Source organism: Castor canadensis, chromosome 8 (assembly GCF_047511655.1).
Source record: "Castor canadensis chromosome 8, mCasCan1.hap1v2, whole genome shotgun sequence".
Taxonomy (NCBI): domain Eukaryota; kingdom Metazoa; phylum Chordata; class Mammalia; order Rodentia; family Castoridae; genus Castor; species Castor canadensis.
Window position 1 is genome coordinate 97,404,082 of NC_133393.1, and position 22,687 is coordinate 97,426,768.

A 22,687-nucleotide genomic window follows, 5' to 3' on the forward strand; every position below is an offset into this window, starting at 1 on the left:
GAAAAAAATAACTGGACATCTTTGTGTAAACCATATGTACTGCAAACGTTCTACACTCCTTCCAAGATGATTTACAAAGGTCCCCAAGACCCACTTTCAGGAGCTCTTCTGATCCAGCAATAAGAAGCCTCCAGGTGGGATAGAAAGAGAACCCATCTTCAGACCTCAGTCCTCCTGGATGGGAACTGGGGATGTCTATTGTATCATTTAAGTTTTTTTTTTTTTTACTATGTATTGTTTTTATACATCTCTGAATAAAAGCAAAGTTTTTTTCAGCTTGCTGTCTGTGTTAGATAAGAGACAACCCTTTTCTCTGCACCTCAGCAGTGGATAGCTACCTTTCTCTGTCTCCTGACATTTCTAATCTGCCCCATTCAACTTTCTCCAACTCTTTTTTTATTTGCATTCCTTTAAAACAGGCATAGGGAAATCCTTTTTAATGAAAAGAATTTTACCAGAAATCACTACAGGGAAACAACTGGAAATTTCAAAAAAATACATACTTGGGGAAGTCAGAAAAAGTCCTACAGAGGTGATTTCTTCTTCACAGGTGGAATACGGAAACCTTGAAAAGCTTTAGAACTCATTCTCTTAAGACAGTAAATTTCTCCATCGAAGCCTACTGTTGGAACAACAGTGCCATCTTACTTCAGTGGGAGTCTGGCCTTTACATGAGGAAGCTATAAGCAAAGGGATAATCCCTCAATCAGGCTGCCGGGTTAGCCCCCAGCTTCCAGCAGCACCCCTTCTTTGGTTTTCCACATACGCTCTGCCCCTCCCAGTTCTCCCAGCACTGGAAGAACATTGGACTGGACCCGCCCGGCCGGTCGCGCCTGCAGATGCAGGGATCCGAGGGTGCACTCCTAGCCTCTCTGCCCTAGGTGTAGACAGTGCCCACCCCCTGGGCTCCACCTTGCTCCACCCAGCTCCTAAACCCATTTCACCGCGTAGCTCCGCCCTCCCTCAACTCGCCTCCCTCTACTACGGGCTCTGAGCTGCTGTGGAGGTGGTTTTCCCGGAGAGACCACGCTTTCCCTCTTGCTCCTCAACTGCTCCGCCTTCCCGCCGGAGCCTAATCCTTCCCAGCGTGCTCGGCGGTTCCGGCGTGCGAGGCCCGGGGAGGGCAAGGCCCCAGGGCCTGGTTTAGGGGCGCGAGAGGCAGCCTGGGAGTTGTAGTTCCAGAGCACTGGAGGTCGGCTGGAGACCGGCGACAGGCAGGACTCGTTGTCCCACGGTGCCCCGCGCTCAGCCCGCGCGCTCGCGGCTTCTCGCTCTCGCCACCCGCCCGCCTGCCCGCCCGCTCCCTTGCTTGCTCGCGCTTTAGCTCGCGCTCTCCTCGCGGATCGAGGAGCTCTGGCCACAGCCTGAGGCTGGGAAGGGACACCGAGGCGGCAGCTCAGGGGAAGCGAGGCTGCAGTGGTGGTGATAGGAAGATGTCGGGCGAGGACGAGCAGCAAGAGCAAACTATCGCCGAGGACCTGGTCGTGACCAAGTATAAGATGGGGGGCGACATCGCCAACCGTGAGTGCGGCCTCAGGGGTCCCGGAATCGAGGCTGAGAGGGAGAGGTGTCGGGCTGTCCCCGGAGGGGCTGGAGCGGCGGGGTCTTGCGGAGTGAGTTACCAAGGGGCGCGCACCAGTCCGCCGGGGGCGGCGTGATGGGAAGACCCGGTGTCGCACTAGGGGCTGAGCGGCCAGGCCTGGGCTGGAGTGTGGAGGTGTGGGCCCGCGACCCGGAGGAGCGCTGGAGGGGCCCCGACTGGCTCCGACCCTAGGCCGTTGGCAAGGGGGCAAGGCGCGTCTTCTGCCCGGATCTCTGCTTCCTCGGATTCTGGCAACGGCGAGGCCACCTCCAAAAGGAAAAGCCCAGCTGTTGGCCACAGAACGCCCCTCTTGTTTTGTCAGGGCTCCTGGCCGTCACCAGCCCCGCCGGCACGTGTTGCCAGGTCCTGGTGCGGATCGCTGGCTCCTCTCCTCTGCTACCGCGCCTGACGCCAGCTTCCCCACCACGTGCTTTGCTAGAATCTTTCCTTTACTTCAACTCCTATTCTGGCGGGGACCCCTTCTCCCCTTGGGCCAGGTCAGGGGACCGTTGGAGAGCTCTTCTGGAGCTTCTAACACAACTCTTGGGGCGATACCTGGCTTTTCTGGAAGTCATTCGTGACTGACACCACTACAGTCTTTGCAGATGGCCTTAAGTTAGGCTTCATATTTGATTGTTCTTAGGGACTTGACAGTGTTTCGATTAATGTTTTGAGGTCCTACCCTCATCGTAACTAAGCAAGCTTGTGAACAGGGAGGGATGGGAGGACACTGATGTTGGGGCTGTTAAAAGCCATTCTTACTGGAACTGTGTTTGAAGTTTCTCGACAGTTGCCTGCCATTGTAGGCCGATGTCTCACTTTCTATTTTCTCTCTGCAATTCACCTTTCCATTTTAAAACCCACTTAGACAGAAAGTGCTTGTCTTTGGGCTTTAAAAATGGGTTTAACAGCAAATACATTTGGGAGGTGGTATTTGGGGTGCCTTTGATTAAATCTGAGTGTTTCTGGCTCCAAAAGATTCACCAAAACAGATCCTCAAAAATCAAACCTGAAAATCAGGATGGATTATGAAGAGGTTATTATAAAAGCACGAACAATGCTTTTTATAATAGCAGACATTTAGTATGGTACATTTATTTTTGGTGCTTTTATTTTTGTGGTACTGGGGCTTGAACTCAGGGCCTACACCTTGAGCCACTCCACCAGTCTTTTGTGATGGGTTTGTTCTAGACAGGGTCACATGAACTATTTGCTGATTTTGAACTGGGAGCCTCCTGATCTCTGCCTCCTGAGTAGCTAGGATTATGGGCACCAGCTATTTTTGTTTCATTACTTAAAATTTTTTTTTTTGTGGTGCAGGAGCTTGAACTTGGCCTACAGCTTGAGCCACTCCACCAACCCTATTTTTGTGATTTATTTTTTCAAGATAGGGTCTTGCAAACTATTTGCCCAGGCTGGCTTCCAACTGTGATCCTCCCAATCTCTGCCTCCTGAGTAGCTGGGATTACAGGTGTAAACCACCAGCACCCAGCGTCCATGCAGTTTATAATGAGGCACTTGTGACCTCTGAAACTGAGGTTACTTGAGACCTACTGAAAGTTGTAAGCCATGAGCCCCCTGAGTTCCAGGAACCTTAGATTAAGTCCCTTTAGCTTATATACTTGTTTATGAGGAAATAAATCTGATTACTAATACTTAATTAGGGTGTCTGCGAAGGGAAGAAGTTAACATTTAACAATGCATCAGCTTGGAGTCAGCAATTCTTCCTGTTGTCCCTGACGCCTATAAATTTTTTCTGCTTTGCATATATGTTTGGCACCTTGGAGAGCCCATAATTCTGTCCTGCCACACCAAGATATCTTTGGAAAACAGAGCCTTGCCTAAGGAGACACATTGTATATGTATATACCTAGTTGCCATATAAGGGAGAAAAGAAGAGTGTTGACCTTTTTTTTTCTTTTAAGAAAGGAAGGTATAAATCAGAGGTTATAGATAGATGTGTTTTAAGACACAGACTTGTTTCCTCTTTGAGCCTTAGGACAGTGGCACTAGGGAGTATTAAAAGCTCTGAATCCAGCTACTACCAGGTATCACTTGGGTGGTGACTAACGATAAGTACATGCAGGACTGACGTGGTGGGATTCTGTCCCCAGGGGTACTTCGATCTTTGGTGGAAGCATCCAGCTCAGGTGTGTCGGTACTGAGCCTGTGTGAGAAAGGTGATGCCATGATTATGGAAGAGACAGGGAAAATCTTCAAGAAAGAAAAGGAAATGAAGAAAGGTAAAAAAAAAAAATCCCTTCCTAGTATCCCAAGTTTGACCCTCATTTGATCCTCTGTGTTTGTACTTTTTTAATTGTAATAATGTAACCCTCACCCCAGCTTTGGTTTATATTTGGAGTGGCAAGTGGGATACAGTTTCCAACCCAGTCCAAACTGAGTAAGCTAAGCAAGACCCTACAAAATAAGAGAAAAAAAAAAAGACTTGCATTTTTCTAAAGGGAAACAGGGCTTCTGTAGGAGCAAGGCAGTAAGGCTGATGATTCTTTTTACAGGTATTGCCTTTCCTACCAGCATTTCGGTAAATAACTGTGTATGTCACTTCTCCCCTTTGAAGAGTGACCAGGACTATATTCTCAAGGAAGGTGACTTGGTAAAAATGTAAGGTTAAGCCATTCTGGAGCATTTGTCTTTTTCCTAAGCACTTACATAGTGCCAGTTTCTAATGGAAACTGCTTTTACCTTTCAGTGACCTTGGGGTCCATGTGGATGGCTTCATTGCTAATGTGGCTCATACTTTTGTGGTGGGTGTAGCTCAGGTAGGTGGCCTGCTTTTGGGCTCAATTTAGCTTTGGTGGGGAAATGCACTGCCATTTGCTTATTATCCCCATCCCGTAGTGTCACTTAAATTTTAAGTTCCTCATATTCATTGGTTGGCCTTGCATTATGGGCTGAGTTAAGCTTTTTAGAAAGACACTGATTAGATTTCCTTATCTACAGGGGACCCAAGTAACAGGGCGGAAAGCAGATGTCATTAAGGCAGCTCACCTTTGTGCTGAAGCTGCCCTACGCCTGGTCAAACCTGGAAACCAGGTAAGGTGTTTTTTACTAATCCCAAAAGTCGACTGGACTAAAGTTGCATCAACAGCTGCTCTGTATGGATCTGCCGACTTTGATAGTCCTCTTATAAAACAACAGCTTTAGAGTAGCTACATCTTAAATGGGATTTCTTTTTTCTTTTTCTTTTTTTTTTTGTGGGATTGGGGTTTGAACTCAGGATTTGCAAAGCAGGCACTCTGCTACTTGAGCCATACCTCTAGTCTATTTTGCTATCGTTAGTTTTGGAAATGGAATCTCAAATTATCTGCCCCAACTGGCTTCAAACCATGATCCTCCCAATTTCAGCCTCCTGAGTAGCTAGGATTACAGGTATGAGCCACTGGTATCTAGTTTAAATGGGATTTCTTAAAGAAAAGAGGCAGGAACTCAAGAGCTTGATACTAAACAGCAATCAAGTGCCTACCAAAGATAGTTCCCTGTGAGGTGTATGGCCATATGGTTCCTTCCTTACGGACCCGATAGACATTCTTCATTTTTATTTATTTGAGCATTAAAAAAAAAAAATACAGCCAGGCACCAGTGGCTGTAATTCTATAATCCTAGCCACTCAGGAGGCAGAGATCAAGAGGATCAAAGAGAGTCGAAGCCAGCCCAGGCAAATAGTTCTGTGAGATCCTATCTGGAAAAACCATTCCCAAAAATAGGGCTGGTGGAGTGGCTCAAGGTGAAGGCTCTGAGTTGAAGCCCCAGTAGTGCAAAAAAAAAAAAAATACTTAAAGCATTGTTTTCTATTTTTCTCTCCCTTTCTCTTTTGTAATACTGGAGTTTGAGCACTTGAACTCATCTCTAGCTAACCCTTTTTGGCCTTGGTTATTTTTTAGACAGGGTCTCCAGTTTTTGGCTGGGGACTGTGATCATCTACTTACCACCTCCTAGGTAGCTGAGATCACAGGTGTTCCACCATCATACCTGACTTATTTCTTGAAATGTGATCTTGCCAACTTTTTGCCCAGGCTGGCATCAAACTGCTGTTCTCCCAATCTCTGCTGTGGAGTGGCTGGATTATAGATATAAGCTACTATGTCCAGACTTATGTCCCTTTGTATCTGCTCTCTTGTTCCTCAGTCTTTCAGTTTGCACTTCATCCTCTGATTACTTTTTTTTTCCCTGTTGTACTGGGAAGTTCCAACTGTTGAACTGGGAGTTCAAACTTTGAACCACTCGGCCAGCCCTTTTTTATGGAGTTTTTTTGTTCTTTGTATGTTGTATAATGACACCCCTTACTGTTTAATCTTAAAACCAAATTTCCTTATCTGTAAAATGTGAAAAATAAAATTTTTTCAGAGTTGTGGCAATGAGATAATTCATGTGATTATAGTACCTAGCACATAAATAAATTTTCAATGAATACTGGTTATGGCTACTTACTATTTTGTGTGATGGTTGAATTAGTGGCTTAGATGAGGATTATTTGTAGAGTGTGGGGTGTGCTTTTTTTTTTTTTTTTTTTTTTTTTGGTGGTTTGAACTTAAGGCCTACACCTTGAACCACTCCATGAGCCCTATTTTTGTGATGGGTTTTTTCGAGATAGGCTCTTGCAAACTGTTTGCTCTGGCTGTTTTCGAACTGTGGTCCTCCTGTCTCTGCCTCCTGAGTAGCTAGGATTATAGGTATGAGCCACCGGTGACTGGCTGTAGGGTGTTTTTTCTGTGGGACTGGGGTTTGAACTCAGGGCTTCATTCTTGTATAGCAGCACTCTACCACTTGAGCCACACCTCCAGTCATTAGATGAGGATTAGATCATGTTTGAAAGATTATTTATTTTAGAATAAGTGTTTGCTGTTTCCTCATCAGCTAGAGTTCCCGGTATGAAGCAATAAATAGTAGACTTAACATCAAAAAACCCAGGTTTATGACAGGATTCACCCATTAAATACTTGCTTAGCCTTAGGCAAATTAGTTAACATTTTTGAGCCCCAGTTTCCTCATCTTCTGGATTGGGGTACAGATGCTCTATTCCCTTTCGACAACTGTTGTCTAATTAGACTATCTTTTTTTTTTTGACAGTAAATCAACAATTATGTTTTTGTGTAATAGTATATGCAGTTTTGCAAAGTGGGGGTCAAACATACAAAATTCACATTTAGTTACAATTCTTGGCATGTAGAAAGTCCCCAAAGGTTGACTAGCTATTTAATTAAACCATCTTTATGACAACAAATATAAGTTGTTTTTGGTTTGTAGAGTGATAAGACTATGAAATGAAAAATCAATGGATGAGAATCATTGTCACTTGATGAAAAAGGATGTTAAAACTCTCAGTTCTTTTAAATTTCTTAATCTCATGGTGGAAATGTATTGGGTCCTGATATCTCACCTTTTATTTGATCTTGTACTTCTAGAATACACAAGTGACAGAAGCCTGGAACAAAGTTGCCCACTCATTTAATTGCACGCCAATAGAAGGTGAGACCTCATATAAAAGGGTTGAAGGTCTAAGCATGAGTGGTTTAACAGAATTAAGACTTGCTTCTTTAAGGATTCATCCTGGCCCTTAGTCTAAGCCAGAAACTTGAGTGCCAGAAATTGCTTGTACTATCAAGCTACTTAGATGGGTGGATTTGAAGACTTTTTGGGATTCTGGATAGCTGGTACCATATCCCTGTACTGTCTACAGGTATGCTGTCACATCAGTTGAAGCAGCATGTCATTGATGGAGAGAAGACCATTATCCAGAATCCCACAGACCAACAGAAGTAGGTGCCAACCCCATTCTTCACCATACCAGACTAGTCATCAACCCTTTTTCCATACTCTCAACTGTTAATCATGCCCACCTTCTACTCCAAACTCCTTGAAGCTACTTGTTACTCTTATTTACTTATTTATTTTGGTGGGGGGGGTGGTGTTTCAGGGCTTCATACTTGCTGAGCTGGTGTTCTACTATTTGAGCCAAGTCTCCAGCCCTACTTGTTACTCTTTTTTTTGTTGCTGCTTTGTTTTTTGTTGGTTTTGGTTTCTATTTGTTTGTTGTTGTTTTTGGTGGGGCTGGGGTTTGAACTCAGGGCCTACACCTTGAGCCACTTCACTAGCATGCGCGCGCGTGCGTGAGTGTGTGTGTGTGTGTGTGTGTGTGTGTGTGTGTGTGTGTGTGTGTGTGTGTGTGTGTGTGTGTGTTAGGTATTTTCGAGATAGGCTCTCATGAACTATTTGCCTGGGCTGGCTTCAAATTGCGATCCTCCTGATCTCTGCCTCTTGAGTAGCTAGGATTACAGGTGTGAGCCACTAGTGCCCGGCTATTTGTTGGTCTTAATTGTTTGCTTTCTGTTCCTTTTAGGAAGGACCATGAAAAGGCTGAATTTGAGGTACATGAAGTATATGCTGTGGATGTTCTCGTGAGCTCAGGAGAGGGCAAGGTAAGAAGAGTACAAGAGTTATCAAGAGAGGTGACTGAGGGAGTGTTCACCAGACCAAATGTGACCTAACTTAATTCTTTTAGGCCAAGGATGCAGGACAGAGAACCACCATTTACAAACGAGACCCCTCTAAACAATATGGCCTGAAAATGAAAACTTCACGTGCCTTTTTCAGTGAGGTGGAAAGGCGTTTTGATGCCATGCCATTTACTTTAAGGTACAAACAAGAACAGGACTTGGAATGAGTCTGATTCAGACCATGCACCCAAGAAAGCTTTTTACTCCCCCATCTCTCCCCATCTCTCCCCACCTGCCCAGACTTGTAGCTCAAACATGAATGCAAGTATTCTCTCCCCCCATCTCCTCTTTAAAGTAATTTAAAAAGAGCAGTCCTAAGCAAAATTCCTGCCTGAGGATAGGAGTGATTTAAAAATACCAGCAAGCTGTGGGTATGGGCTCAAGTGGTAGAGTGCCTGCCTAACAAGCATGAGGCTGACTTCAATAATACTAGTACTGGCAATAATAATAATAATAGACTGAGGATAAAGCTCAGTGGTAGAGCACTTGCCTAGCATGTGAAAGGCTCTGAGTTTGATCCCCAGCAAAAATAAGACAAAACATGAACAAAATGGTAATGACCCAGGAGTGGTGAAGCACGTTTGCAATGTCAGCACTTGGGAAGTTAAAGCCAGAGAACTGAGAATTTGAGACCAACCTGTTTCACACAGTGAGATCTTGTCCAAAACACAAAACCATAAGACTTGATAAGGGAGTTAGGGATACCTCTGAATTCTGTCTTCCTCTTCCCAGAGCATTTGAAGATGAGAAGAAGGCTCGGATGGGTGTGGTGGAGTGTGCCAAACATGAGCTGCTACAACCATTTAATGTTCTCTATGAGAAGGAGGGTAAGTACTGAGAATAATTTGAATTTAGGGCCCCTGATTTTATGGTGCCCTTTTTTTCCCTGTAACTTCAGCAAAGAGGCAAGTATGATAAAGGAACATTTTATTAAAATACATCTTCATTTTTCTGTAGGTGAATTCGTTGCCCAGTTTAAATTTACAGTTCTACTTATGCCCAATGGCCCCATGCGGATAACCAGTGGTCCCTTTGAACCTGACCTCTATAAGTCTGAGTTGGAGGTCCAGGATGCAGAGCTAAAGGTTAGTGTGGAACGGAGAGTGGTGAACATGTGGCACCTGTACTGGGAGTGAAAGTCCTGAAAAGACCTGTAGTGCTGAAAACAGCACTTTGTTTTTTCCTCATTGCTGAAAATTTGTTCCCTTCTTCCTCCTATTTTCCAGGCCCTCCTCCAGAGTTCTGCAAGTCGGAAAACCCAGAAAAAGAAGAAAAAGAAGGTGTGTTAATGATGACCCTCTTTTGGCAGGATACTGACCTTGTCACTTTTTGTTTGTTTGTTTTTGTTTTGGGTTCTTTTACCTTGTCCCTTTGTATTCTACCTTCCTGGGTGGTGTGGGTTATGATCACGCTCCTCAGCCCTGACATAGGTTCAAGATATTTTTGGGTTTGATCCCCCAGATACTGCTCTCCAGGTAGTTAGAAACTGATCAGTCTTCCTCTTCTTTGTCTGAAATACAGGCCTCCAAGACTGCAGAGAATGCTACCAGTGGAGAAACATTAGAAGACAATGAAGCTGGGGACTGAGGTGGGTCCCATATCCCCAGCTTGCTGCTCCTGCCTCATTCCCTTCCCACCACACCCCAGGCTCTGTGAAATGCAGTTCGTCTTCTCCACCCAAGACCACCAGCAGAGCGGGGTCTCCTTGCCCCCATCCCAGTCCCCCAGTCCAGCCCCTTCCAACAACAACCAGCTCCAACTGACTCTGGTCTTTGGGAGGCCAGGCCTCCCTGCCACTGAAGACTACTTTAAATGGAAAGAAAGAAATTGAATAATAAAATCAGGAGTTAAAATCCATTGTCTTCAAGCCCCTCCTAGCCTTTTCTACCACTCTGCTTGGTCAAGGTGTGGCCCTACAACAGAACAGGGAAGAGGCTAAATAAGCCAACACCACTAAAACCTCAGCTGAAAATTTTTTTGTACCACTCTGCTGTCAGCATTTTCTCATCTGTTTGGGGCTTTTTTCTCTCATTTCCCATTCTTCCCCAAGTATTTTATCTGCCCTCAAAATTAAGAGGACCTGTTCTTCAGATTGTTTTTATTCACCTGTGATAGATTCATCTGATACAGGCTATCTAGTCAGGCCCTTCTTGTTTTTAGGAGCTGAAGTTTTCCACTTATGAAGAAATTCTTATCAAAATGGATCCTTATTTTTAAATCCTTTTAGTCATTTTTTTCTGCAGGGTCTTTTTTTCCCCCAAAATTTTCACAAAGCTATAAAGAAGTAATCCGTCTCAACCTCATCCTTTGAGTCAGTGGGGCCTGTCTTCACTCCATCTTACACAAACCTAAGCCAGAAGGTCAACTGTGGCTTTGTTCCCTGTTTGAGATACGATGACCTCCCTCCCTTGAAAGGAAAACCAGAACCCAGAGGAGGAGACTGAAGAGACAATTCCTGACTTTCTGAAGCTGTGGACTTGGATTGGATGAATTGCTGGGGGTTTGTAGAGAAAGGTGACAAATTTTGGTACCTCTGGCATGCTGTCCCAGGGAACTAGGGGCTCCCACTAACTTAAGAGGTTTTTAAAATGATATGACATAAAAATAAATTTGGATTTGCTCATAATTGCCTTTGTTGCTCTTATCTGATGGAGGTGGGGAGTGTGTCAGCCAAGGAAATGACTAGTTGGAGCTAGTGTTCTACATTGCTGTACTAAGCCTAAAACAAGGACTATCGTGGATTGGGAATGAGAAATCCTGGATTATCTGAAGATAACAGTACATGATGTGGGGTATTGTTGGTGACTTAATTTTCTAAATATCGGGGGGAGGTGGCCCAAACAATGTATACATGTGAGAATGTAAAAAATTAAAAATTTCTAATTGTCACTGCTGACAGTTGTTCAGGACTAGGTTACAATATATACTGTACAATCAACATTACAGCCAAGTACTAGTGGCTCACGCCTGTAATCCTACTTGGAAGAGTGAGATCAGGAGGATCACGGTTTGAAGTCAGCCTGGGCAAATAGTTTGCTGCATCCTATAAAATAACCAGAGCAAATGGATCAAAGGTGTGCCTCAAGCTGTAAAGCATCTGCTTTGCAAATATGAAACCTTGTCTTCAAATCCCACTCCCCCCCAAAAAAACCCCAAACAAAGTGTTTATTCTAATTCAGGAAGCCAACAATGTCTGATGCTAATTTTTAGGACTAGGCTGTGATGGGTTGGATTTTTTTCCTTTTTCTTTTTTTGTGGTACTGGGGTTTGAACTCAGGATTTTGTGATGCTAGGCAAGTGCACTACCATTTGAGCCATGCCCCAAACCTTTAGGTAACTTAGATATTAGTATCTTATTACATATGAGGCACTGCTGACCTGAAGTAACTCAGTGAACAAAGTTGAAAACAGGATAAATATACAATAGGTATCTGCCATTATAAAGTACAGAGTAGATTCAAAGTCAAAAATCTAGCCTGGTGCCGGTGGCTCACACCTGTAATCCTAGCTACCCTGGAGGCAAATACCAGGAGGATGGCAGTTCAAAGCCAGCCCTGGGCAAAGAGTTCCTGAGATCCTATCTTGAAAAATACCCATCACAAAAAAGGGCTTACAAAGTGGCTTAAATGGTAGAGTGCCTGCCTGGCAAGCACGAAGACGAATTCACTGTGCCCACCGAAACAATCTGTTCTGCACATTTGTTCCTCCATTTGACATTTGTCCAAACACATAGAAGGTACACCACCAAGCTGTAACCCTAGAGTACCATGGCCTTTGGGTAATAACATGTCAATGTAGGTTGTCAGGTGCAACAAATACATAACTGGGGGGAGGGGAATGTTGAGGGAGGCTACACATGAGGATGCAGGGAATATGTGGAAAATGGCCCTCAAGCTTTGCTGCAAACCTAAAAAACTGCTCTAAAAGGTAGTTTTGAGGGCTGGTGGGATGGCTCAAATGGAAGAGTGCCTGCCTAAGCAAGTATGAGGCCCTGGGTTTGAACTCCTGTACCACCAAAAAAAAAAAGGGCCAGTTTCCCTCTAGAGGTTAGAGATCACCAGTTGGCAATTCTGGTGGATTTGTAAAATGATTTCTGCTAGAGCTATTTTTATTTTTAATACTTTGTCATGTTCTGCTGGTGATAATCTTAAAACTACTCAAAGAGGATCCTACATTTTAAAAAACCTTGTTTTTCAATCAAGAAAGTGAAGCCTAGCCTGGTATCTCACACCTATAATCCTAGCTACTAAGGAGGCAGAGATCAGGACGATTGTGGTTCGAAGCCAGCCTGGGCGATAGTTTGTGAGCCCCTATCTCCAAAAACATCCTTAACAAAAAAGGGCTCATGGAGTGGTTCAAGGTGTAGGCCCCGAGTTCAAACCCCAGTACTGGGGGGAAAAAATGTGAAATTTAGTGGCGGTGGCTCACGCTTGTAATCCTAGTTACTTGTAGGACTGAGATAGGGAGGATCACAGTTTTAGACCAGCCTGAGGAAATAGTTTGAGCAACCCCCTTCATCTCCAAAATAACCAGAGCAAAATGGACTGGAGGTGTGGCTTAAGTGTAGAGTGCCTGCTTTGCAAGTGCAAAGACCTGAGATCAGTACCACCAAAAAAAGAAATTTTTAGCCATAGATGGTGGAGCACACCTGTAATTCCAGCACTTGGGAGGCAGAAGTAGGAGGATAAGTTCAAGGCCAGTCTGGGATATATGTTGAGACCCTGTCTCAGAAAATCAAAAAAGGAAACAGAGTGAAATGTTCATAAAGGAAAATGGTTGAAAAAGACAGATTATAGCAGACTGAAAAATCTTCCAGTATTTTAACAAATATGAAATCTTGTATGGCTAAAGGTTTTTATCTTCTTGTTTTAGAGAGACTGGTTCTCACTATGTACCTGATTTGGAACTCACTATCCTGCCTAAGCCTTTTGAGTACTGGGATGCTTCTGGCCTCCTATATCTATTTTTCTTTTTTGGTGGAACTCAAGGCCTCATGCTTGCTAGGCAGGGAACTATACCATTAAGCCACACCCCAAACCCTCTTTTATCCTTTCTTTTTTGTGGTACTGGGTTTGAACTCAGGGCTTCATGCTTGCTAGGTAGGTGCTCTACCACTTGAGCCACTCCACCAGCCTCTTTTACCCTTTTTAAATCGTTTCCTGTAGCCAAATCATTGGGGATCTGCTTTCAGTGATTCTTATTTTATCATGAGATTGGAAAGTTCTTTATCTTAACACCAAATGTCATACCTTCTTGCTTACCCTTTGTCCAAAGGTTCTACCTTCACCCCTAGAGAATCACTGCAAGTATTTTCTGAACAAATGATGCGTTGTGGCAGAGAATCTTCAATGACATTCTGCCTCAGGCATTGTGGGCAAAGACCATACTCAATTTGCATCCTCACATGTTCCATGTTCTGGAATCTTATGACCTTCGAAAATGCCAAGATCGAATCTTCCCGGAATAATTTAGCATAAAAATCCGGCAAGCCAGTAAAACAAATTAGGAATTTCTGTACAGTTCTGTACAGTTTATTATTATCCATAATAAAATGGAGGACTTAACCAAGAAACTGCAACTCCCAAGAAGCAACGAGAGGGAAATAGGAAGCAATTATCCTTTTCCCGTTCTGCACCTCTCGGTCCCAATATCGGAAGTAGGTGCTCATGCTAAAACAATATGATGTCCTCATAATAAAATCAGAGAGGCGGTGGGATTGGTAACTCGAATTCAAAGTAGCTGTTTTCCAAGACAGCTAACTCAATCTGCTGAAAGCCTCCGGAAGCCAGTCCTGGAGCAGTCCCGCCCCCGGGGTAAGGGCGGGATAGCGGAAGTGACGACACCGAGCGCGCCTTTAAATGGTCGTAGGCGGAACTTACCGCTCTCTCGGCCCTAGCGCCATCTTCCTAGGTGGGTGTTATTGGTGTCAGTGTGCAGATTCCGTGTACAATCCATTAACATCTGATCTCTATACTTATCATCATAACAGCAAACTAACTAAAACTTTTTTCTCTTTCCCGATAGATACCTCTGCGCAATGAGAGCCAAGGTGAGAGGTTACTACCAGTGAGCTTTTGAGGTTAGGAGTTGGCGAGGAGAGGGGAGATCCAGGCAAGGAAAAACCGCCGTGGTTTCTAGTCGCCGACTTCTCAGGATGCCCAAAAGATAGTGGGAGAAGACATGATTTGGGGGAGAAGCATTTAAGTATTGAAGGGGAAAGAGGGCGGGGGTAGAAAACCGCGCGGATTTGCGGCTTTATGTCAGGGGACATGGTCTTAAGTTTGATGGAATTGCTACCAGTACTTAAGAATTTAAGAGCCTATTGGGTTCTAAATAATGGACTTAATATCCCTACCTAAATTTGTGAATATGATTAATCTTGGTTTTGTTTTTTAAATTTTTTTAAATTATCTGCCTCTGACGATCGGGTTGTTAGTGGAGAAAGAAGCGAATGCGCAGGTACGTTGCGACTGCCCGCCCGGGAGGAGGGCGGTAGGGGATTCTCCTTGGAGAAAGGCATCGAGTTGCCTTGACAGAACCAGTGATTGGACCCGAGACAGAACTGTGTTGCTTGTTAACTTTATCACTCTATGTACCCAGTGCGCGTTTGGTTTAGGGTGAGAATGAAAAAGTGTTGTGCGCAGGAAGTGGGTGTATGTATCCTCGTGTCTATTTTGCAGACTGAAGCGCAAAAGAAGAAAGATGAGGCAGAGGTCCAAGTAAACAGCTTGTGCACCCGCGGAGGCCGGGAGGGGACGCTGGTACAAGTTGTTGGACTGTATGCTTCTTGTCTAGAATTTGTCTCAGTGGATCTGGAGCTTCCATCGCCAAGACCAGCTCTGAGAGCCTACTACCCACCTTGCTTATGACCAAATTGTACCTGTTGGTCCTCTGCCCTGGACTGTGGCATTCTGGACTAGTTCTGTTCTCAGTTGTGGCCGAATGTGATGCGTGTACAATAAACCATCTCTTTTGTGTCAGCTAAAGAATCAAACCGTCTTGTCCATGTTCTTCTCAGTTCCATTGGGTGGGGATCCTGTATCAATACAGTTGGTGCCCTGTCGCTACGCTACGGAGATTTAAGGGAAAAAAAAAAAACTTGGAAACAACAGCCTGGCTGTACGGTGCGGAGTGCAACTGGCTGGAGCCCAGGGGGCTGTAGTATGTGTCTGAGGTCATGGTCCATGGTTCGCGGGCGAAATTGAACCAGGGGTTCTGTGTCTTGGAAGTCTGCAAAGCGTGACTCTTGCTTGGGGCGTTCGCGGTATTGCTTGGTCAGGTTGCCATGGTGACACGCAAAGCGTGCTGGGAATTTCCTGCGGTTTGTAGCACAACTACTTTGCGGACCATAGAGTATGCTTCCGGGTCTGATGGCTAGAGTGTCGCTTCTTCCGCAGGAAGCGGAAGAGCGGTAGAGTGGGCGGCTCTTTCTCGAAGCTAGAGGACCGGCAGGCGGCAGCAGCAACTACGGCGGCGGCGGCAGGTGAGGGAGGCGGGAGACTTAGGTGGAGGCCGCGCCCGGAGGGGAGGAGTCGGAGCTGGCCCAGAGGCTGGGCTCTGCCGGGCCACACAGGACCCCAGAACCGATCTGGTCTTCCTCACAACCCAAGACAGAGCCCCTTTTCTGACTGAACCGGGTTCGCGAGCAAACGCCAGCTCCGTGACGTCACGGCCCTGCCCATCCCCTCATTTTGATGCCACCTAGAGCCCCCCTTCCCACTTCACTTTGTGCTTTCTTAGTGTCCTGTTCACCTGGTCCTCAGCTGAGTGCTGGAGAGACCGCACGCGGGCTGCCAAGCTAGAAGACTTGCTGGGGGGAAACTCCTAGGACTTTTCGCAAACTCTGGAGTGTTGGGAAGCGTCATAATCACCGCCCCCAAGTCTAATCTGCCATCCCATTGCACTGTCAGGTGCTGACCTTGCACTAGACTCTTCATTCGGCATTCTTAGGAATAGAGTTAGCTTCAGCCCTAGACCGGACTCTGATCCCCACAACCTCCTTCATCTTGAGGCAGAGCTGCCCTCACTTTTTGTTCACTGAGAACTGGGTTTCCAACCCATCTTCTCAGCCTTTGTGAGTCAGTTCTGTCCTTTCTCTTGTTACTGGCAACTTGTTCCTTTGACAAGTGAAGTTCAGTTTGAATCCTAAGGGAATCATGAAGTCCCCAGAGCTCTTGCCTGTTCTGTCAGACTTCATTTCTATTTGTGTAAAAACCATTCTTACTCCTTCTTCCACCCAGGTCTGTCTCTCTCTCTCTTTTTTTTTTTTTCTTGTTCAGAACCCAGCAGTGATGTGGAGGTGGAGACCCACAGGAGCCCCGGACTTCACCTGAGCTACCTCAGGTACCAATTCTGGGAGAGTTGGGTGGGGAGGAGTATCATAACCGATTATCTGTTCTGATGGGACTTAGAGAGATGGTATTAATTCTTTACCTGGTCATTTCCTTTTTAGTAAAAATTTGTATTTTCTCTTTTACCACTCTTTATTTCTTTTATTCTGGGGCTACCTCCTTATAGAGAAGGTAAAGGAATAAGATTCCCTTTTTTGTATAGATTTCTGTGTACCTCTGGCCTCTGATCTGGTCAGTCATTTTAGGGAGATCTAAAGGTGATGGGATAGGGAAGGTCAAAGCCACCAAAATCAGAAGAGATACCCATATGCCCAAAGGGAACAGATAATGAAGCTTTCCTGTTTGAACAGCAGGGGGAGCTTGAAAACTGCTTATGAAAGAGGAGGTTAGACACGTGGTAGCAGGGACTCCTAGTTTATTGGGGGTGGGGAGAGGGGAGGGTTAGAACTAGAGCAGTGGACTGACATTCCAGAGCTCTCTTGGGAAATAGAAGACTTAAAAAGCTTTTATAGAGTCTATAAATAAAGAGTATCTTTATGGGGTAAGGAATGGTGTGGCTTGATGTCAATGGGATCTTCTCATGGAGTGGGTGGGAGATGAAGAATGGGGAAAGGTCACTTGTTCCTTTGAAATTAACTCCTCCCCACCTTGACCTTGTCAAATGGTTTTGTACTGGGAATCTAGAAGTGGAGAGTCCAGCTTAGAACTCATCTGCTGAAGTGGAGAGAACACTGATGTCTCAGGTTGAGTGTGGTAGTGGGCTAAGAAAAAAGTTCTAAAAAATGACAGGTTTAGGGACTGTCCCCAAGCTGGTGACACCAGTCTCTTCATCCAGGATTCTTGGTTCTAGAGATGGATATATAAAGAGCACTCAACTAAGGTTTCGTGAAAGAGGGTTAAGTGCAGTTTTATTATCAGTGTTTTATTCTCCACACGAAATGACAGTTAAGCAGCCCATCATGGGGCTCTATTCCCATTCTTCTAGCCTATTCGGGCACCAACAGCAATTTTAGTTTCACTTCCACAACTTTAATAAGGTCAGCTCAAAAGGGAAGATAAAATCCAACACTATCCTCTCCCTGCCCCCTCCTTGGCCTGGCATCATTAGTGAGATGGGATGGCTTCATCCCAACTCCCTCCCTCCTCTGTTAGCCAGGCAAGTGTGAATCACTGACCAAGACCAGGTGCAGGAGGGCCTGGGCGGGACTTCTGGCAAGTCAGCCAGTCCAGCCAGAATTCTTGTCCCTTAGATTTGCCATCTCCAAAGCCATTACCCCACTGGACTGCCTGCTATATAATCAAGAAGAATGGGATCTCTCTGGAGAACTTCTGTTTGACACAGTTCTTTTTTTTAGCAGTCACCAAGAGTGTCAAGAAAAGGAAGAAGGCCCTGAGTTGGGGGGGACCAGGATGCCTGACCGGGAGAGCTATGCCAACGGCACTGGGAGCAGCGGTGGAGGCCCCGGAGGCAGTGGCAATGAGGAAGCCAGTGGGGCAGGGGCAGGCAGTGGGGGAGCCAGCTCAGATGCAATCTGTAGAGACTTCCTGAGGAATGTATGCAAACGAGGCAAGCGTTGTAGATATCGCCACCCAGACATGAGCGAGGTATCCAACTTGGGGGTGAGTAAAAATGAGTTCATCTTCTGCCATGACTTCCAGAACAAGGAATGTAGCCGCCCAAACTGCCGTTTCATCCATGGCTCCAAGGAGGATGAGGATGGCTATAAAAAGACAGGAGAACTTCCCCCTCGACTGAGGCAGAAAGTGGCAGCTGGCCTGGGCCTTTCACCAGCTGACTTACCAAATGGCAAGGAAGAGGTCCCTATTTGTCGTGACTTCCTCAAAGGTGACTGTCAAAGAGGAGCCAAGTGCAAGTTCCGTCACCTGCAACGGGATTTTGAGTTTGATGCTCGGGGTGGAGGAGGCACTGGAGGTGGAGGTGCAACAGGCTCAGTTCCCCCAGGGCGACGACATGATCTCTATGATATCTATGACCTTCCTGACAGGGGCTTTGAGGACCATGAGCCAGGCCCCAAGCGCCGACGAGGTGGATGCTGCCCTCCTGATGGTCCCCATTTTGAGTCATATGAATATAACTTGGCTCCACCCCGAGGGGTAGAATGCAGACTGCTCGAGGAGGAGAATGCCATGCTCAGGAAACGTGTGGAGGAGCTAAAGAAGCAGGTCAGCAATCTGCTGGCCACCAACGAGGTACTTCTGGAACAAAATGCTCAGTTCCGTAATCAAGCCAAGGTCATGACCCTGAGCTCCACTGCACCAGCAACTGAGCAAACTCTAGCCCCAACTGTGGGTACTGTTGCCACTTTTAACCATGGCATTGCCCAGACTCACACTACTCTCAGCAGTCAGGCTCTGCAGCCTCGTCCTGTATCCCAGCAAGAACTGGTGGCCCCTGCTGGAGCTCCAGCTGCTCCCCCAACTAATGCTGCACCTCCTGCTGCTCCACCTCCCCCACCTCCACACTTAAACCCAGAGATCACACCACTGTCAGCTGCTCTGGCTCAAACAATCGCCCAGGGAATGGCACCTCCACCTGTCTCCATGGCTCCTGTGGCTGTATCTGTGGCTCCTGTGGCTCCTGTAGCTGTATCGATGGCCCAACCCTTGGCAGGAATCACAATGAGCCACACCACCACTCCCATGGTGACTTACCCCATTGCTTCCCAGAGCATGCGCATCACGGCCATGCCACACTGATGGGGCTAATGGACACTCCCTTGATATAGCCTTTCAGGGCTGGAGTCGAGGGGCCCTTGTCCACTTGCCTAGCCCTCACAGCCCTGTCTGAAGGGTTCACTCAAGAACTAGGACAAGAGACTAAGGAATATGCTTCTGAGAAGCACTTCCTGAGGCAGGGGTGGGCTGGTGTGTTTTCTCACCTCCCTTTTAAGAGGGTCCTCTTGTCCTTTTGTCCTTCAGGCCTCACTCAAGTGGGGCCCTGCATAGGAGTTCACACTGAAACCAGCAGAGGAAGGACTGACTGAGGGGCTGTATCCTCTTATGGAAAGTTGAGGACATCTCTGGTCTTGTCCTCTCTTGTGAATAGCACAGGTTCTAGCACTGGTTTTGGAAGAAAAAAAATGCCCCATCTAAAAGGAGACCCAGGAAAGATTGGGAAGTGAGTGACCAGGAGAGAAGGCCTCATAGGAGCCTTCTGACAATTTGGGGCCTAGTTGGTATGGATAATACAGGAACTGCTCCTGGGCCCCTGGGAAGTCTGGGACCATAGTACTCCAGCCCAAACACTAGAGTAACATTCATTTACCTAGCTTGGCCTGGAAATCTAAAGGGCAGGGCCCACTACTTTCCAAAGAAATAAAAGAATAATTATTTTTAAATGGAAGCAGTGGAAATTTGCTTAGATATTTTTTGTGGAAGATGGGAACATAAAGTAGATCTCATGCCAAAATGGGATAAAGACCCCACCCCTCACATAGGTTGGGTAAGTTGGATGGATGGATGCCAGTGAAGAAGGGTGGGGACCTAAAATAGACCAAAAGGGGCCTTGGGGAAGACACTTTGTGGGGGAAAAAGCATCGGAGCCACCTAGTCTAGTTTAAAAATAGCCCCATCTGTTTCTGGTCTCTGTCTGCATTTGCTATTCCCAGGTTGTCTTAGTAACCAGGGCTCCTAGGGTCATTTAGGGGGGCAGGTACTTAGGAGGGCGTATTGCTAAGAAATGAGGTTGGGATGTTGTGGAGTTGACAGATACTTCCCTTAAACAGATTAGGGCAGGTGGCATTGCTTCTCTGAGTTGTTGATGGCAGTTTATGTCCCTCTTGCTCCAACCCTTCCCTAGTGGCCAATGCTTTAAGCCTTAAGGCTTGGAGGTGCTGGGAAAAGGGAGTTCTTCTGGGGACACAAGCCTTAGGGTTTAATCCCTTTCCTTTCATGGTCTCTACATAGGACCAGAGGTTTTAAGTCACTTAAGGGTCATTAAGGCTGGGGGCCCTGCCCCTACAGTCAAACTTTAGTTCCTCTTCTGCTCAAGGCTAGTGTAGGGGAAACACTCAGGTGTCTAGTCTAATGAGACAGTGGATTTGGGGGCATAGGAAGTGATACTGTATTGTGCTTCCCTCATCGTATCTTCAGCTACCTCTTGCTCTCTGGTCTGGTTGATCACTCAGGTTTTATACCTGGAGTTGGAAATGGTGGGCTAGATCAAGGATGGTCATTGGAAAAAAATGGTCCAGTGTGTGTTCCTGTAGTTCCAGCTGCTCACATGGGTGTGGCCAGAGGATCACTTGAGCCCAGGAGTTGGAGACCACCCTAGGCAGCATACACCCCCTTCTTAAAAAAAAAGGAGGGACTAAAGATAAAAAGTAGCAAAAATTGTTTATGGATTTTAGAAAAAAACAACACATCCATAAGCTTAATGTTTAGTTTCTGACACAATTCTGGATTATTAAAAGATGGTTTATGAGCATATAGAGAGATGTGATTATAGATGAATTCTCAATCACACCTAACTTCATTTTCTTCTTTCCATCTCTAAGAGGTGAATTTGGGAAACTGTAGACATTGTATGTCTTGTATTAATGCACTTCAGCTGCTAGTAATACACTTGTAGTTGACCAAGTTGAGTTTAGTGATTATTATAGTGAAAGAGTATACCATTCATTGTGAATTCTGGTGTGTGCAAGAGGGTATTAGGAAGGACTGAGGCCCCAGTTTAGTACTTTGGGGGAAGGCTCAAAGAAGTGGGTGTCCCTCTGGACTGGCTGCTGTCAAGGGAAATGAAACATTTTATGATTGGGTATCTTCATATCTAAAATTGAGCTACAGCTGCAACTGGTGATGGAGCAGCAGTCATTGATAAGCTGAGAGAAGGGGATGTTTGCTACTTTGTGGTTTGTACACTGACTTCATTTTGTGCTTGAATGAAATTGTGAATTGGTGTTTTTTTTGGTCTTCCTCATACACACTAAGTGACCTTGTCTGATACTACTGGTGTTTTATGAAATTGTTTGGACCAACACAGGAACTCATTGGCTAGCTGTGAGCACCATGTCAGCCCTAACAACTCTGAAGCATGGCTCACTGTGTCAGGCCAGGCCAGTTCCTAAGATATCAAGAGCTGCTTTCCTCTCTGTCACCTCTGAGTCATTGCAGATAAAAAGAAAAGGATGATCACTTAATAGGATTTGAGGAATCAAGCTGAATATTTGTGCCTAGTGAATGTTGATTAGTGCATTTGTGTTGGAGAAATCTCTAGTCTTTAGTGATGAGCCCAAGGGCTACGTTTTGTTTTAAAAAGGAGGAAAAAAACCAATTTGGATAAAAATACAAAAAGCCCATTTAAGGGCTGAGGGTGTAGCTCAGTGTAGAGCACTTACCTAGCATGGTTCAAACCCCAACACTGCAAAAAAAAAAAAAAAAAAAAAATCACTATCGCAAGGAAGTACTAAATAATACCTTTTGGATTGACTTAAGTTACTGGGCCCCTCTTACCTTAAAATGCTGCTTAGGATAAAGCCTTGTGCTTGTTTTGAGTAACAATGTGGAGATCCACATTAGCGGTAATTCACATGAGAACAACCTGGAACCTTCAATTGGCTACAAAAAATTAAAATTTTGGGGTTGGGAGGCATAGCTTAGTGGTAGAAGACTTGTTCAGCATGCTTAAGCTCCTAGGTTCAAACCCTAGTGCTGTTAAAAATTAAAGTCTTAGTCCTCACAATATGTGAATTCACATGTATTAGGAGTATGCTATGTTTCAGGCACCTTTCTAGGCGCTCCAGAAGGATAGTTGGGTCTTAGTCATGGTTTGTAAATAAAGTAGTTTCTGTGTTTTGCTCAAGTGGAACTACTACTAAGTATCGTGTGTTCTTCTAAATGTAAGTTTTAAGAGGGCCATTGAAGCCAGGTGCTAGTGACTCACACCTATAATCCTTGCTACATGGGAGGCTGAGATGGGAACGCAGTTGCAGTCCGAGGCCAGCCCCAGCAAGAGACCCTATCTCTGTAATAACCAGAGCAAAATGAATTGGAGGTGTGGCTCAAGTGGTAGAGCACCTGCTTTGCAAGTGTGAAAAGTGAAGCCCTGAGTTGAAAACCCTAGTACTGGACTGTCTGAGTGGCTCAAGTACTAGAGCTCCTTCCTAGCAAGTGTGAGGCCCTGAGTGCAAACCCCAGTACTGCCAGAAACCCTGCCCCCGTAAAAAAAAAAAAAAAGTACCACAGAAAAAATGAAAGAATAAAAGGAGGATTGGAGGAAT

At 45.5% G+C, this 22,687-nt stretch overlaps 2 protein-coding genes across 7 annotated transcripts; both read left to right on the forward strand.

Annotated features, from left to right (window-relative positions):
* The first annotated feature begins 1,247 nt into the window (after positions 1 to 1,247).
* Pa2g4 (proliferation-associated 2G4) lies at positions 1,248 to 10,723 on the forward strand. Of its 2 annotated transcripts, none has more exons than XM_020163249.2 (14): positions 1,248 to 1,521; positions 3,697 to 3,825; positions 4,099 to 4,204; positions 4,293 to 4,362; positions 4,544 to 4,636; positions 7,006 to 7,069; positions 7,281 to 7,359; positions 7,941 to 8,019; positions 8,103 to 8,236; positions 8,830 to 8,924; positions 9,055 to 9,182; positions 9,324 to 9,377; positions 9,619 to 9,685; positions 10,341 to 10,723. In XM_020163249.2, the coding sequence occupies exons 1-13, from the start codon at positions 1,434 to 1,436 to the stop codon at positions 9,682 to 9,684; spliced, it is 1,185 nt and encodes a 394-aa protein (XP_020018838.1). In that variant the 5' UTR covers positions 1,248 to 1,433; the 3' UTR covers position 9,685; positions 10,341 to 10,723. The 2 variants fall into 2 exon arrangements, with proteins under 2 accessions (XP_020018838.1, XP_020018839.1); XM_020163250.2 differs by having other exon boundaries at positions 1,249 to 1,521; positions 10,513 to 10,723.
* Positions 10,724 to 14,003: 3,280 nt separating this feature from the next.
* Zc3h10 (zinc finger CCCH-type containing 10) lies at positions 14,004 to 22,188 on the forward strand. Of its 5 annotated transcripts, XR_012450859.1 has the most exons (5): positions 14,004 to 14,146; positions 14,534 to 14,556; positions 14,778 to 15,580; positions 16,377 to 16,440; positions 18,108 to 18,122. XR_012450859.1 is itself a non-coding variant. In XM_074083604.1 (3 exons), the coding sequence occupies exon 3, from the start codon at positions 17,859 to 17,861 to the stop codon at positions 19,164 to 19,166; it is 1,308 nt and encodes a 435-aa protein (XP_073939705.1). In that variant the 5' UTR covers positions 15,450 to 15,580; positions 16,377 to 16,440; positions 17,807 to 17,858; the 3' UTR covers positions 19,167 to 22,188. The 5 variants fall into 5 exon arrangements, 4 of the variants coding, with proteins under 4 accessions (XP_073939705.1, XP_020018834.1, XP_020018835.1 ...); XM_074083604.1 differs by lacking the exons at positions 14,004 to 14,146; positions 14,534 to 14,556 and having other exon boundaries at positions 15,450 to 15,580; positions 17,807 to 22,188; XM_020163245.2 differs by lacking the exons at positions 14,004 to 14,146; positions 14,534 to 14,556 and having other exon boundaries at positions 15,450 to 15,580; positions 17,804 to 22,184.
* The last annotated feature ends 499 nt before the right edge of the window (positions 22,189 to 22,687 follow it).

What these genes read in the sequence shown, in the direction of transcription:
- Pa2g4 (XM_020163249.2), top strand. Translation starts at nt 1,434, where the DNA reads ATGTCGGGCGAGGACGAGCAGCAAGAGCAAACTATCGCCGAGGACCTG. An exon ending in GAAGGTGACTTGGTAAAAAT is followed by an intron (nt 4,205 to 4,292) that starts GTAAGGTTAAGC and finishes TTTACCTTTCAG; the next exon opens with TGACCTTGGGGTCCATGTGG. An exon ending in TGAGCTCAGGAGAGGGCAAG is followed by an intron (nt 8,020 to 8,102) that starts GTAAGAAGAGTA and finishes TAATTCTTTTAG; the next exon opens with GCCAAGGATGCAGGACAGAG.
- Zc3h10 (XM_074083604.1), top strand. Translation starts at nt 17,859, where the DNA reads ATGCCTGACCGGGAGAGCTATGCCAACGGCACTGGGAGCAGCGGTGGA.